General features: G+C 35.6%; 1 protein-coding gene across 1 annotated transcript; it reads right to left on the reverse strand.

Moving 5' to 3' along the window:
* Positions 1-1,490: 1,490 nt before the first annotated feature.
* Positions 1,491-13,171, reverse strand: LOC114650980 (olfactory receptor 142-like). Its single transcript, XM_028800936.2, has 2 exons — positions 12,772-13,171; positions 1,491-2,086 (listed from the first exon to the last, which is right to left on the reverse strand). The coding sequence occupies exons 1-2, from the start codon at positions 13,149-13,151 to the stop codon at positions 1,495-1,497; spliced, it is 972 nt and encodes a 323-aa protein (XP_028656769.2). The 5' UTR covers positions 13,152-13,171; the 3' UTR covers positions 1,491-1,494.
* Positions 13,172-15,900: the final 2,729 nt, after the last annotated feature.

Here is a 15,900-nt window from a genome sequence, read left to right on the forward strand (position 1 = left end):
ATGAATTAGTTTAATTGTATTATTTGTTCATTGCACAATAAATTGTCAAGATGCACTTTGCTGTATTTAGCTGGTAGTGTTACAGTCTAGCCATTCATTTAATGTTTATTCTGGAATGCAGATGGGGTAGTGCAGCAGACCTGCTAAGTCTCCATTCTTAATAGTCCTGGCACACTACTTAAAGTCTTCCAAAATGGGGCGATACCCACTTCTCCTGCAGAAGCATGTTGGGTAGTATAAGAAAAATAATCAGAATGATTTAAATATGATTAACTTAATTGTATTATTTGTTCATTACTCAATACATTCTCAAAATGCACTTCACTGCATTTAGAACTGTGCAAAATAAAGTAATAAATAAGCTTTGAAGTAGGAATGTTTACTTTAGTAATTACATGACAATGCTGCAAGCACCAATTGTCATTGGCATTCACTAAAAACAGATCCATTGCTAGATTTCAGAGAATTTATAAGTCCAACCTGAAGGATCAGGTTGAAATCACAATATTGCTGAATTCCATCTTTTTTTAAGATGCCTTTAATATTGCACAATAATATCATGTCAGAAAAAGCTGATCCACTCTGTTTTGTGACTTTCTATTTAGTAATTTTCTAACACACTTATCCCTGAACAGGGTTGCCGGGAGGTGCTGGAGCTGATCCCAGCTAGCATTGGGCACAAGGCAGAAACAATCCCCTGGATAGGGTGCCAGTCTATCACAGGGCGAACACACACACACACGCACACGCATACACACTAGGACCAGTTTAGTATTGCCAATCCACCTTACTTGCATGCAGTCATGGGGACAACATGAAACCTCCATGCACAAACCAAAGGGTCCTTACTATGATGCATTTTCTATTTAGCATGTGTATATTTGTTTATTGCTTTATTATGAAATTACATAAGAGTGGTCCAACACAACAGTTATGACATTTGTATAATACACATCTATCTGCATTTTATTTCCTGCTTTCTTGTTAATAATGCTGATTGGGGATCCCAGCACTGCATGTGGAATTACCAGGGATATAAAAATTCTTGTAAATTGGATATGAAAGCCTTGACTGGAAAACCATTTATCCATTAATTTCTTAACTTGCTTCACAATGTACAAGGTTGTGTGGAGCTAGAGCTTAGTTCAGCAACACTGGACACAAGGCAGCAGTCTTCTTTGGACAAGATATCAGTCCATCGTAGAGAACCAGTTTACAATTAATACTCAGTTAACCAAAAATTACGGTCCTTGGAATATTGATGGAAACCAGGACACCCACAGAAGACCAAAAAGAGTATGAGCAAACTCATCTCAGAAACTGACCAGATTGGGACTCAAACCCAAGTTGTGAGGCAATAGCACAAGCGACTGAGACACTGTGTGTACTCTCTTTGAAAACCATTTAATTAAATAAAACATAGAAGACAATACATTCAAAATGTCATATACATAATTCTAATTCATGAGCCTCAGAAAATCAATAAATCAACTCTTAATGATTCATAGTGTCCAATTCGGCAGTTCTCCTTTTGTACCTCATTTTAACAGCATTTAGTATTTCTTCTGTTTTCAGCGTGTAGATAATAGGGTTTAAAAGTGCTGGAATTGTAGCGGACAGAGAATTGTTGAAAATCCTTGCATTTTGATGGATACCAGAGATCATCGAAGCAATATATGTTCCTGATATTGGAATATAAAATATCGCAACCAGTATTAAGTGGGATGTACAAGTCAACATAGCTTTTCGTCTTCCTTCTGCAGATGCAATTTTTAACACTGCATTCAGTATGGCTGCATATGAACATACAATTAAAGTCAATGGTGCAAAAAAAACTGAAGTTATAAAAATTCGAGCCATTATAAAATTCGGATAAGTATCATTACAGGCTAAATGATACACAGGTCCATGGTCACAAAAATAACTGGTTACGACAGTAGATTTACAGAAGGAGAGGCGTGTAATTAGTGCTACTAATATGCCTACAATTATAAAGGCGAGGAACCAGGTCATTCCAAGTATTTTTAACATTTTTGTGTGACTTACAATAATGTGATACCTTAAAGGGAAACAAATAGCAACAAACCTATCATAGGCTAAAACTATGAGTGAAAATGATTCCATTGCTGCAAAGAAATGAGAAAAAAACATATTAGACAAGCAAGCTTCATAGGTTATTACCTGAGCATCAAAAAGAAATGTATGAATTATTTTAGGAACAACTGCACTGCTGGCAAATATATCAACTATTGCTAAATGTACAACGGCAACATACTTTGGACTGTGAAGACTCTCTTCAACATAAATCAACAATATAATTAATGAATTTGCTAAAACCGTTAAAATATAAATAAACAACAAGAAGATGTAGTAATAGTCTGAGTATGGCATATCTGAAAAGCCGGTAACAAAAAATGTCTGGGGACGAACAAAAGTATTGTTGCTCACTAATGTTTCACCAGTCATTTTTTGGAGACTTCAGCTTTCTGTGGCCTGTAAGAGGGAAACAAAGAAAAAAAGAGCAAATTACTACTTAATTCAGCCTATGCATTACACAGAAATATAAGAAGAAACACATTGCTTGACAGCTGATTCATTCTGAAATGATTTTCTTGATATATTCCATCCATCCATCCATTATCCAACCCGCTATATCCTAACTACAGGGTCACGGGGGTCTGCTGGAGCCAATCCCAGCCAACACAGGGCGCAAGGCAGGAAACAAACCCCGGGCAGGGCGCCAGCCCACCGCAGGGCACACACACACACCCACACATCAAGCACACACTAGGGACAATTTAGAACTTGATATATTCATCACTGGAGAAAACACAATATCTCACAACAGACTGATAACTATTGAAATTGTTTTTATCATATCCCTTGTAAAGTCCAAAGAAGCTCAGAGATTCAAGATTGAACATAAACACAACAGAACATATAAAGAGCTCATTACAAGAATACAGCATGATTTAAAGAATAAGAATAAAGCTAACTTAATAGACTGAAAAACAACATATTAGTCTACCAAAGAAAGTAGTCCATGTGTCCTAGCGAAGCATTTGAGGGAAAACTTTAATCTAAAATATTACTTTTCAATTTATTTTGTCTGTTAGAGCAAAATACCAGAAAATAATAAAAGAGCACAAAAGAATTCAGAAATGCACTCTGTCGCCTACACACTTTAATATGGTATATAGTATTTAAAAATATGGCCTTGCATTAATTAATTATCACTTCAAAGAATGAAAAACTAAAATACGTTGAAAAAATAATATCAACAGCACCATAATAAACATATTTATATTTATATGTACTGTATATATTACATTTCTCCATTTTTTCAGTTATAAAATACTGGCAAATGTCTACAGCAATCTGTTCTTGTAAATAAAATCAATGCAGTAATGTGTTTGTATTTTTCTTGTATCTAACTCTTAGAATGCAATAAGAAAGTGATCCAAACCTTACACACACACACACACGCATTTACAATGTATGTGTGTGTGTGTGTGTGTGTGTGTGTGGTTTCTGTTTTATGAATACAAAAATACATACATATGTATGGTTGTCTCCTTAAAACAGAAAACACACTTGAAAGTGATTTTTTTTTTTATGTTTTTTTAATGAATATTTCAAAGCAATAGAAGGAAACAGCCATTTATTTAGCCTGCATTATTTATTGACATGCAAATACTATACATAAAAATAAAAAAAAACAAAAGTGATTAAAATAATACTCAGATGAATTTCTGCTGTTTTGAATAATAATGCGTAGATGTAAATAATACCTGTTAATGTTACAAAAAATATTTGAATTATTATTATATAATTATATAGCCAATTAATTAAATCATTTCATGTAAGCTGACATTCACCTGAATTCCTAGTAACATTCAGTGCTGAATTCTTTTGCTCTTATAAACCCAAACCAACACCCAAAGATACTTTCTCAGATATTTTTTTAATATTATAAAGTATTACCTTGATAAAACAATGATAGGCAGCATAGAAAAATAAAAAGCTGCATGATCAGACTGTACCTGTCTAGGTCATGTGCCTCAGTAAGGTGAACGGCAGCCTTGAAATGACCAGGTTTATAAAGGATCGACTGTAATTGGGAGAACTGCAACCGAAAGGGACACAATTAGTATGACAGCTGTATTTTCATTGTAAAGCTAACTATGCCCAAAGGAGGAACAGTAATACACTTCTGAGAATGTGGTATTTTTGAATGTATTTAGATTTTGGCACGTAAATTCTAAGAATGTATTTGAAATTGGACTTTTATTTTAAATTATAACCTTTTTTTAACAGTAATATACTATGAGACAATTATATGTCACTATCAGACTACTTTATCCCTGTAATGGTCTCTTAAATATATTTTCTTTTTCCATTAGATTGCATTTAGGTCAATCAGAATTTGTTTAGTAATTTAAGACTATATGAGATGAGAAAACTTCCCTAACAAAAATTATAGAAAAAATAATTCATATATTTGATAAACTATAGTAATAAATAAACACCTGGAAGGCCGTGACTTAAGGCCATTAAGGTGCCAGTTTAACCCTGCCCCATACTCAATGCATGTTCCTCAGTAAGTCACTTACCCACCTGTACTTCATCAATCTATTAGTTTTCTACTTAGGTTCAGGGGTTTAGGGTGCCAGTGTCTATTGTAAAAGCAATAGGCACAATTTAAGCCCAACCTTGGAGAAGTACAAGTCCACCCAAGGCCAAAGACAACTCACCATATGAATTTAGTGATAGAAAATTAGCCAAATACATAATCATGTAGATAACAGAGGCAATGCCAAGCCAAACATTTCAAGGCAGGCTTCTGAAGCAATTGAATACTGCACCACCACAGCCCATCTGTAAATCCACAGTCAAATCCAGATGTTAGTGCAAAGTTATTGTCTTCTAGAATCAAGAAATATATATTACTGATTAAAAAGGCTGCAGTGGGTTGGCACCCTGCCCGGGATTGGTTCCTGCCTTGTGCCCTGTGTTGGCTGGGATTGGTTCCAGCAGACCCCCGTGACCCTGTGTTCGGATTCAGCGGGTTGGAAAATGGATGGATGGATGGATGATTAAAAAGGCATTTCATATCAAGCCCAGAATTTCCAATATTCTTTTTAAGATAATTTCTAACTAAGAGTCTCTCAGTTTCTTTAGTCTTACAGATTTAAGTGGCAGCAGCATAGGGGGAACATTGGGAAACACAGCCACCTCATGGAAATGGTGTCATGGGTTTAAATTCCATGTCTAGCTGTTGCCTGAGTGGAGTTTTCTTGTCACATTCTAAATGAAGTGCAGGCTAACTGGTAATTCCAAATTGGCCCCCACTTGTTTAAGTGGGGCCCTGTGCTTGTACTTGTGCTGCAATCTGGGCTTTTTCCTGCCTTGCTCCCTATGCTGCCATGATAGGCTCTGCCCTAACTGCAATCCTAAATTCAATTAGCTTAGTTTGAGAATGTTGTGTTATCATTTAACTTGCAAAATAAAAAAACATTTATTATTTATTACAGTCTCTGGCTTTGCTCCTTTAATGGTTTCATATTCAACTTTCAGATAGTTTTGTTCTGTGATCCCTTCAGATTTCAGTGTACATTGTTTAAACAGGCAGTCAAAGTGGATACATACATTTTGATGCTCAGAAAGAATCTCTACATGTTTGGTCTGCATGTGGAGAATGTAGTAAAAAGTTGTTCTGCATCTTGACGAAAAAGCTCTTAATCACTACATTTTATTTTGGCAGATTGTAAGCACCACATGAAGTGCTTTTCCACGTGAGTGTGCATCTCAGATGTGTAACCTGTCTCTCATTTATGAGCTACACAAACCAACTGTATCATTATTAGCTGCAAATCCGATAAAATTTCAGTGCTTCATGTTTTTGAAATACATCATTAGGGAAAGATCACACCTGTGTGGGACACCACGATTAAATATACTGTACCAGACAGGCCCCCTTTAAGTCCTGTCATTTAAAAAATCTTTAAAAAGGAGCCATTTTTGGTGTTAATTCCCACCAAAGTTTTGTATATTAGTATTAGGTTGCACATATTAAATACTGAAAATAAATTTGCATTGATGTTTCTAGATTCTAATAATTATAATTAAGCATTGCAAATACAACTCCCCCTACTCCTCACCTCAATAAAACCTCACTGGATAAATCCAGAGGATAATGTCCCCTCAGATAACATCTTACAGGATACAAAGTGGAATGGTCCTCCACAACATTATCTTCTTCCAATGTCCAAACAAAACACAAAGCTCTGGATAATGGACATGCCAATAACTGAAGAGTGTCCTCACCTTTTACATCTTATAGTATTTGAAGAAATACAAGTCACAGAGTAAAATCTCAAGACCTTTGGATTTTTTGACTTTCTCCTCTATCTTATACGGACTTAGTCACAGTAAGTGAAAGTGAACAATTATAAACAATTTTTATGCTATTATCGCTCTATGTTTTAACTGTAAATGCACTCTAATTTGATTTAACACTAGAATTACCAGAGCCTACGAAAAAACTCGTATATCCGGCCCACCTTAAATCGCTTCTTAAATCCATTCACACCTCTCCGCCATCATCCTTTATCCTCTAAATGTGCTGATAAAAGACAAGCTGCCAGCAGCCGGCTATTCCATCCCCCCACCGACTTAGAACGTGAGCGAAGTTTTCCCAGCTCACGCCTTGATTGATTATGTGGGAGTGAAGTGGAGTTTTACAGTGGAAATAAGAGATCATTATTCTAAAGTAATCTGTGTAAACACATTGTTAAAACAGAAACTTTGTCATATTTTACTAATAAATGTTACAAAATGTAGTAGGCATAAACTATAGAATGTGTAAAGCCCGAGTTCCAAAGATCAAATAAACACTTTCACAAAAGCTTCAAGGACAATACAACAGTCTCCGTGGCGTAGCGCGTTAAGATTTGCCTCTTAGAGCACAACAGCTCTGCTGCCTTTCAAACTTGAGTTTGATTCCCTGCTAGGGATAAAATGTTGCTTTTTTTTTTTTTCTTTTTAACCTCAAACGGACATAAAATTTATAAATTGGTATGCACTGTCAGTTAATGAGATCGTTATATTTTCATGTGGGATGCTCCTTTTAAAATATTTTTTAACAATTGAGACTGCAATTAACAGGAACAACTGTCCTTATAACTGTTATTTTTAAGATCCATAACACACAGACAGACAGAGCACTGCGTAATAGGGAGACAGACAGGCAGAGATATATAAATAAACAGGGAAGGCACATGTACTGAAAGAAGAAAAAAGATCAACGTGCGTTGTTCCTGTAGCACTGAATTAGCTCACCCGCTCTAACATTTCCCATTGGGATTAATAAAGTATCTATCTATCTATCTATCTATCTATCTATCTATCTATCTATCTATCTATCTATCTATCTATCTATCTATCTATCTATCTATCTATCACCCATTCCCCAGTGAGCATTCCACCTAAATAAATTTGTTTAAATCACACTGTAGGTCTTGTGGACAGCTAAGGAAGCTGCCTTTATTCCAGCATGACAGGTGGGTGCACAGTGCCTCGGTCAAAAGAACCGGAAAAGAAAGCAAAGAAAAGTAGAGATTAGTAAAAATTGCAAATCCATGAAGAATATGATCATTCTATGCATGTATAGTCAAGTAGGAGCCCAACTAAAATATAGCTACAAAAAAAGGCAAATGAAAAAATTGTGTATTTTACAGATTTTTAAAGGTTTCACCGTATTAGCATGGCGTATCTCTGTTGGTAAAGTATTCTAGATTTTTTGTGCCTAAGAGTAAAAGGCCGTCTCACCACTTCTTTCAAGCTTGGCTCTTGGAATTATAAACAGACTACTATTAGAAGAGCTAACCAGTTTCACAATGAAAAGAACTATAGAAACCAAAAAAAAAATATTCTGGGCAGAAAGGTTAGAGATCGTTCTTGAAAACCTTGAAATGTTATACGTTTAAACATTCTTCACAAAAATGATAAGGAATAAAAATAATAAATTTAATAGCAAACATTGCATGACCTTTCTTGAATTCAAGGGCTTGGGTATTGTGACCAGTGAGGAGTGCTCTCAAGTCAACCCCTCACTTAAAGTGACCCACAGACACCATACTGGTCAGTCATAAGGGTTTTAAATTTATAGAAAAAAGGGTTCCAGAGAAACATAAGGCACAGATTACATAAAGATAGAACAGTTAACACTCAGCACTTGCCTGTCTTCATAATACATAACTATTTGTCCCTTTCATATCCTTTCCTCCACTCTCGTTTCACCAATGGTACTGGTGGCTTTCTCTCTTTTTTTCACCACTTCCTTGCCAGGGGAGCCCATTCCTCCACTTCACTCCAAACTCTAAGCCCACCTGGCTGAGGGAAGGAGGCTTCTTTTAAGCACTTGACTATTTCCGGGGTCAGGGCTAACTGGCTGACCAATGGTTTCAGGTCATTCCTGACTCTTCGAGAGATATACCTCCATCTACTTAATGGCCCAGACACACCTATATTTGGCTGCAACCTGGTTGTAACTTCCTTCTGCTCGCTTGACATTGGGAGGGCTAATAGACTGTCTCCAGTCCTCCTTTGACAACTGATCAATCCTTTGAGTCCCAACTGGGCAATGGTCTCAACTGGACTTGCTGACCTTCTCAGTAAATTTAAGAAAGAGACAACTCGTCCGATGATAGCAAACATTTGCTGACATTATAATTACTTTCAACTAGAAACAAAGTTTTAGAGAAGGCACCACAACAAGTCTATTGGAATGTGTAAATCTCAGTGGAACGGCAACACTAACATCTACATATTTTCTTACTGTAAAAATGCCCCCTCTGTTTTATGGCTAAAGGAGGTTTGGAATTTTGTTTTTGTAAAATGAGTAAGAAATTAAATGTTTAACATCAAATAGTAATTAGCAAATTGTATATAACTAAATTACTGTTTGGTAAGTTAATAATACATTAGTGGTCAGCTCAGCACAATCCATAATCAACTCTTTTTTAAAATCTTAAGGATAAAAACTGAAAAGTTATGATTTCCTTCTCAATTTTCCAATTACCTCTTGAGGATTTTTATACCTGAACTTGTTTCACATTAAATACAAAATAAAAAAAAAAATGGAATAAATACCTGGAACATCACAAAACAACTGACTGACAAAAGGACTAACATACCATTTGGGTATTAGCGAGTCCAGTGAGCCTGACTGCGTATTCATAATGCTCTGCTGTTGTATGGATAGAATTGATTTCCCTAAAATGTAAGAATTAAATTGTAGTTGTTTCTCAGATTCAAGTTGGTACCTACATAAAATGATTGTAATGGTAATATTATAAGGGTCTCTAAAATATCTGGAGGGACCAGGTAGAACATCCTTTTTCTGGGGAAAAAAGTGGAAACCTGCAACAATTGCACAACTGGAAAGACAAATAAAAGCTTTTTTTGTGTCTAGTCTTGAAAGTGCATGCACTGCACACTCATATTATGCATATGTCAGAGGGAGTTCTTTTTTCCTTACTGTAAATGTCCGAATAGTCTGAGTAACACCTAGGTATTTGGGACAAACAACAGTTGACAAAGCTGAGGCTTGAAACAGAAGAATGGCCTTTTATTTTATACACATCACCCTGTCCATACAAATTTTCAATATTCAAATTTATAACCAGAATTTGAAGCTTTGGTCATGAAATCTAAAATGACTGGATGCTTTTTTCCACAAAATAAGAAAGAAATAAGTTCAGAATGCAATGGCACAAAAAAAAAAGCCTCAAGTAGTTTTGTTACAAATGCAATTTATTAGGCACACATTCATCAAAAAGAGGTACATTTCTATACTAAAAACTATCAGTTAACTAAAACACACCTATCAAATAGTGGGAAACAAAATCAAAACATTACTGAAAAATTGCATTTGACTTTAAAAACTGGTTTAACTTCTTAAAAATAAGTTAAGGTACTGAACATCAGCATCTCAGCAGCACCAGAATATTAACTCTGTCACTGAATAGAGGAAAGTGGGCAGGTTTCATGTCTGTTCTGCTGTATCTATATGACTTAGTTTAAAAACAAATGAACAAAGGCTGGATGGCAAAAGTAATATATGGTACATTACAATAGGATAATAACCAGCAGTGAAATGGACAAATATTAGTCCAATAAATGATATAGTTACAATATACAACCATTATCAAATCATTCTATGGATAACTTGTTGAGGCTGAAGGTGGAATTTTCACTTGAACACTAAATGGCTTTTATTTTTCATTCCTGAGCCAACCAAGTGCTGGTCTGGCTTTGTGTGTTAGCGCACCACCCTGCTTAAAGGAGGATCTTCAAATCTTGATGCATTTTTGTATTCATTGCGTCATCTTGCTCTGAAACCCTAACACACTTCCTAAATACATATGCGTGACATGAGTCAGCCAGAGATCCATTAGGGGCTACAAGCTTAAAATGAAATGTCTTTTGGGATTCTTTTTGTTTGAAGGAGTCACTGCAGACATTTCAGCTCATCCTCGATTAACAGATTATCAGATAAACTAGAGAGCTGGTAGTGTTACAGTCTAGCCATTCATTTAGTGTTTATTCTGGAATGCAGATGGGGTAGTGCAGCAGACCTGCAAGTCTCCATTCTTAATAGTCCTGGTACAATACTTAAAGTCTTCCAAAATGGGGTGATACCCACTTCTCCTGCAGAAGGTTTGGTAGTATAAGAAAAACAAATAGAATGATTTAAATATGAATTAACTTAATTATATTATTTATTCATTGTCCTGCGGTGGGTTGGCACCCTGCCTGGGATTGGTTCCTGCCTTGTGCCTTGTGTTGGCTGGGATTGGCTCCAGCTGACCCCCGTGACTCTGTGTTCGGATTCATCGGGTTGGAAAATGGATGGATATTATTTATTCATTACTCAATAAATTCTCAAAATGCACTTTACTGCATTTAGAACTGTGCAAAATAAAGTAATAAATAAGTTCTGAAGTAGGAATGTTTACTTCAGTAATTAAATGACAATGCTGCAAGAACCAATTGTCATTGGCACTGACTAAAAACAGAGCCATTGCTAGATTTCAAAGAATTTATAAATCAAAATTTCCTTCAGATCGATTGCATAGTATTGCTGAATTCCATCGTTATTAAGATGCCTGTAATATTGCACGATAATATCATGCCAGAAAAAACTTTATGACTTTCAATTTTGTCATTTTTTTAAACTACTTACATTATTCCTGAACAGGGTTGCCAGGATGCGCTGGAGCTGATCCCAGCTGGCACTGGGCGCAAGACAGGAAACGTCCCCTGGACAGAGTGTCAATCCAACACCGGGCCAACACACACACACAAATCATTCAAAAGGGCCAATTTAAGATCACTAATGGACCTAACCTGAATGTCTTTGAACTGTGTGAGGATACCAGATGACCAGGAGAAAACCCACTCAGACACGGAGAAAACAGGCAAACTCTATGCAGAGTGGACCCGGGACACAAACCCAGGTTGCCTTACTGCGATGCATTTTCTATTTAGCATGTGTATATTTGTTTATTGTTTTTTTTGTGAAATTATATAAAAACGATACACCACAACAGTAATGAAATTTATATAATACATATCTATCTGCGTTTCATTTTCTGCTTTCTTGTTAAGATTGCAGACTGAGGAGCTCAACACTGCATGTGGAATTACCAGGGATATAAAAAGTCTTGTAAACTGGATATGAAAGCCTCAACTGGAAAAGTATTCATCCATTAATTTCTAAACTTGCTGCACATAATACAAGGTTGTGTGGAGCTAGAGCTTAGATCAGCAACACTGGACACATGGCAGCAGTCTTCTTTGGACAAGATGTCAGTCCATCACAGAATTTACAGTTCCAAATTAACCTAACATTATAGTCTTTGGAATACTGGTGGAAACCAGGAGACCCACAGAAGACCAAAAAGAGTATGAGCAAACTCACCTCAGAAACTGACCAGATTAGGACTCAAACCCAAGTTGTGAGGCAACAGCACAAGCTACTGAGACTTTATGTGTAGTCACTTTGTAAAACATTTAATTAAGTAAAACATAGAAGACAATACACTCAAAGGTTAAAATATTTTTGGATACATCATTTACATAATTTTAATTCATGAGCCTTAGAAAATCAACTCTTAATGATTCATAGTGTCCAATTCGGCAGTTCTCCTTTTGTACCTCATTTTAACAGCATTTAGTATTTCTTCTGTTTTCAGCGTGTAGATAATAGGATTTAAAAGTGCTGGAATTGTAGCAGAGAGTGAATTGTTGAAAATTCTTGCATTTTGATGGATACCAGAGATCATCGAAGCAATATATGTTCCTGATATTAGAATATAAAATATCGCAACCAATATTAAGTGGGATGTACAAGTCAACATAGCTTTTCGTCTTCCTTCTGCAGATGCAATTTTTAACACTGCATTCAGTATGGCTGCATATGAACATATAATTATAGTTAATGGTGCAAACAAAACTGATGTCATAGCAATTCGAGCCATTATAAAATTTGGATAAGTATCATTACAGGCTAAATGATACACAGGTCCATGGTCACAAAAATAACTGGTTACAATAGTAGATTTGCAGAAGGAGAGACGTGTAATCAGTGCTACTAATGTACCCACAATCATAAAGGCGAGGAACCAGGCCATTCTAAGTATTTTTAACATTTCTGTGTGACTTACAATAATGTGATACCTTAAAGGGAAACATATAGCAACAAACCTATCATAGGCTAAAACTATGAGTGAAAATGATTCCATTGCTGCAAAGAAATGAGAAAAAAACATATCAGACAAGCAAGCTTCGTAGGTTATCACCTGAGCATCAAAAAGAAATGAATGAATCATTCTAGGAACAACTGTACTGCTGGCAAATATATCAACTATTGCTAAATGTACAACGGCAACATACTTCGGGCTGTGAAGACTCTCTTCAACATAAATCAGCAATATAATTAATGAATTTGCTAACAACGTTAAAATGTAAATAAACAACAAGAAGATGTAGTAATAGTTTGAGTATGGCATACCCAAAAAGCCGGTAACAAAAAATGTCTGGGGACGAACAAAAGTATCATTGTTCTTTGAAATTTCACTAGTCATTTTCTGCTTTCTGTGGCCTGTTAAGGGGGAAACAAAAAAAAGAAAAAATAGCAAACAATTGGTTACAGAAATGTAAGAAGAAACGTATTGCTTGAGAGCTGATTCACTATCAAAATATTTTATTGATATAGTCATCACTGACAAAAACACAACATCTCACAACAGATTGATAACTATTGAAAATCGTTGTTTTATAATATCCCTTGTAAAGTTTTGACATACAGCTTGAGTTCATTTCTTTAGGATGCTTGACAGTAATGTTGTCCAAAGAAACAGAGAAATTCACAATTCAGAAAAAACATAATAAAACATATAAAGAACACATTACAAGAATAATAAAATCCCTGTGTGCATCCATGTGTCCGTGTGTGTGTGTCTTCTGGTGAAGTGCGCATGCGCGGGACACTCTTTAATAAAGGACATCATTGCTGGGGAGAGTGCTGATTGGGTACTCACGGCCACGCACATAAAATCCATTGCTGGGGAGACGCCACACATACAATAATCAACTGCACGCCAGCACACATTAAAATACTTGCTGGGGAACTGCACAGTACTTGCTGGAGAGACGCCACAGCCACGATTATCAGCTGCACGCCACACATTACATCAGTTCCTGGGGAGACTCTGCTGATTGCCCACTGTAGTGATAGAAAATTAAACGCATATTACGGACAAGGCGGAAGTACAGGGAAGGGTGGAATGAGTGGCAGAGTAACCGGCCTCTAGCAGAGGCTTCAAAGGCTGCCTGATGCGTCACACAAGACAGAGAGGGCGGGACCTATAAAATATCGCGCGGCCGATCCAATCGGATTTCGGTAAATGAACTAACACCTAAAACATAAGGCATGAAAAATCCAATCGGGTACTGAGATGCAGAGACCAGCTTCCCCAAAGAGGTGGGATTAGTGTTTGTTGTTGTGCAAGTGTTCACTCTGAGGATGTCAGATTTGCGATTAAGAAGCTTGGCCTGGTAAAGTGTAAAGTATCAGTCATTGAAGGGGTTTTCCTAAATATATGAATTTTCATGATATTACAATAGGATGACTTCTAAAAGCAGATTTATTTTCGCACACATAAAATCCGTTGCTGGGGAGATGCCACACATACAATAATCAGCTGCACGCCAGCACAGATTAAAATACTTGCTTGGGAACTGCACAGTACTTGCTGGAGAGACGCCACAACAAGCTAAAATAAAGAGAGGCAGGATAGGAGATCTTCAAACAGATACAACACATCAATCAACAGCCACAGAGGAGAGGATAAATGTAATATTAATTATACTTACTGCATTGTCATATACATTTCTATTTTGTTTTTATTATTTTACTTTAGGCTTCTTGCAAAAATATTTTTGACAAAAAAAAATTAGGACAAGAAACAGAATTAGGTCAAGGTCCCTTGCCATTTAATATAGACTGTTCCTACTAATGTTTATGCACTACTGTTCTAGCGCTCGTTATTGTAATGGGCTTAATGTCTAGTTACAAGAATAAAGTGTGATTTAAAGAATAGGAATAAAGCTAACTTAACAGACTGGAATAACAACATATTGTTCTACCAAAGAAAGCAGTCAATAATAATAATAATAATAATTCATTACATTTATATAGCGCTTTTCTCAGTACTCAAAGCGCTATCCACACAGGGAGGAACCGGGAAGTGAACCCACAATCTTCCACAGTCAATGTGTCCTAACAAAGCATTTGAGGGAAAACTTCAAACCCAAAGTCTTTCATTGGAATTTATTTAGTCTGTTAGTATAAAATACTAGAAAGTAATAACAGAACACAAAAGAGTTTACAGAAACACTCTGTGGCCTACACACTAAATAAACAATCAAGTATATAGTATTTAAAAATGTAACCTTCAATTATTTAATTATCACTTCAAAGAATAAAAAACTAAAATACATTTGAATAAATAATTTCAACCATCAGCACAATAATAAACATATTTATATTTTATGTATGTTTTGCATTTGTTTATTATTTCATTTATAAAATTCTGGCAAATGTGCATAACAATCTGTGCTTATAAATAAAATCAATGTGATAATTTGTTTATATTTTCTTCTTTTTTTTGTATATACTTCATAGAATGCAATAAGAAAGCAATCCAAACTTCACACACACACACACATATATATGTACATGGTTTAAAAAAACATCTCTTTTAAGTGTGTTTTCTGTTTTAAAGAGACAAAAATACACATATATTGTTGTTTTTTAATGAATGTTCCAAGCAAAAGAAGGAAACTTCCACTTATTTCATCTGCAAGCATTTCTTGACATGCAAATACTATACATAAAAATATAAAAGTGATTTTCACTTGTGTTGCACAATAATTAACACTTAGATGTACATAATATCTGTTAATATTACAAAATACATTTGAATTATAATATAATTATATAGCCAATTACTTAAATCCTTTCTTGTTGGAACTGCCTAAACTAAGCTTGAATTCCTAGTAACATTCAGTGCAAAGTTATTTCATTCTTATAAAGCAAAATTCAACACCCAAAGATATTTCCTCAGATATTTTTTGAATATTATAAAATATTGTATTGATAAGACATTGGTAAGCGGCAAAGAAACATAAAAAGCTGCATGATCAAACTGTACCTGTCTAGGACATGTGCCTCAGTAAGATGAACAGCAGCCCTTAAACGACCAGATTTATAAAGGATCGACTGTAATTGGAAAAACTGCAACCGAAAAGGACACAATTAGGCTGACAGTT

Source organism: Erpetoichthys calabaricus, chromosome 4, assembly GCF_900747795.2.
Source record: "Erpetoichthys calabaricus chromosome 4, fErpCal1.3, whole genome shotgun sequence".
NCBI lineage: Eukaryota > Metazoa > Chordata > Cladistia > Polypteriformes > Polypteridae > Erpetoichthys > Erpetoichthys calabaricus.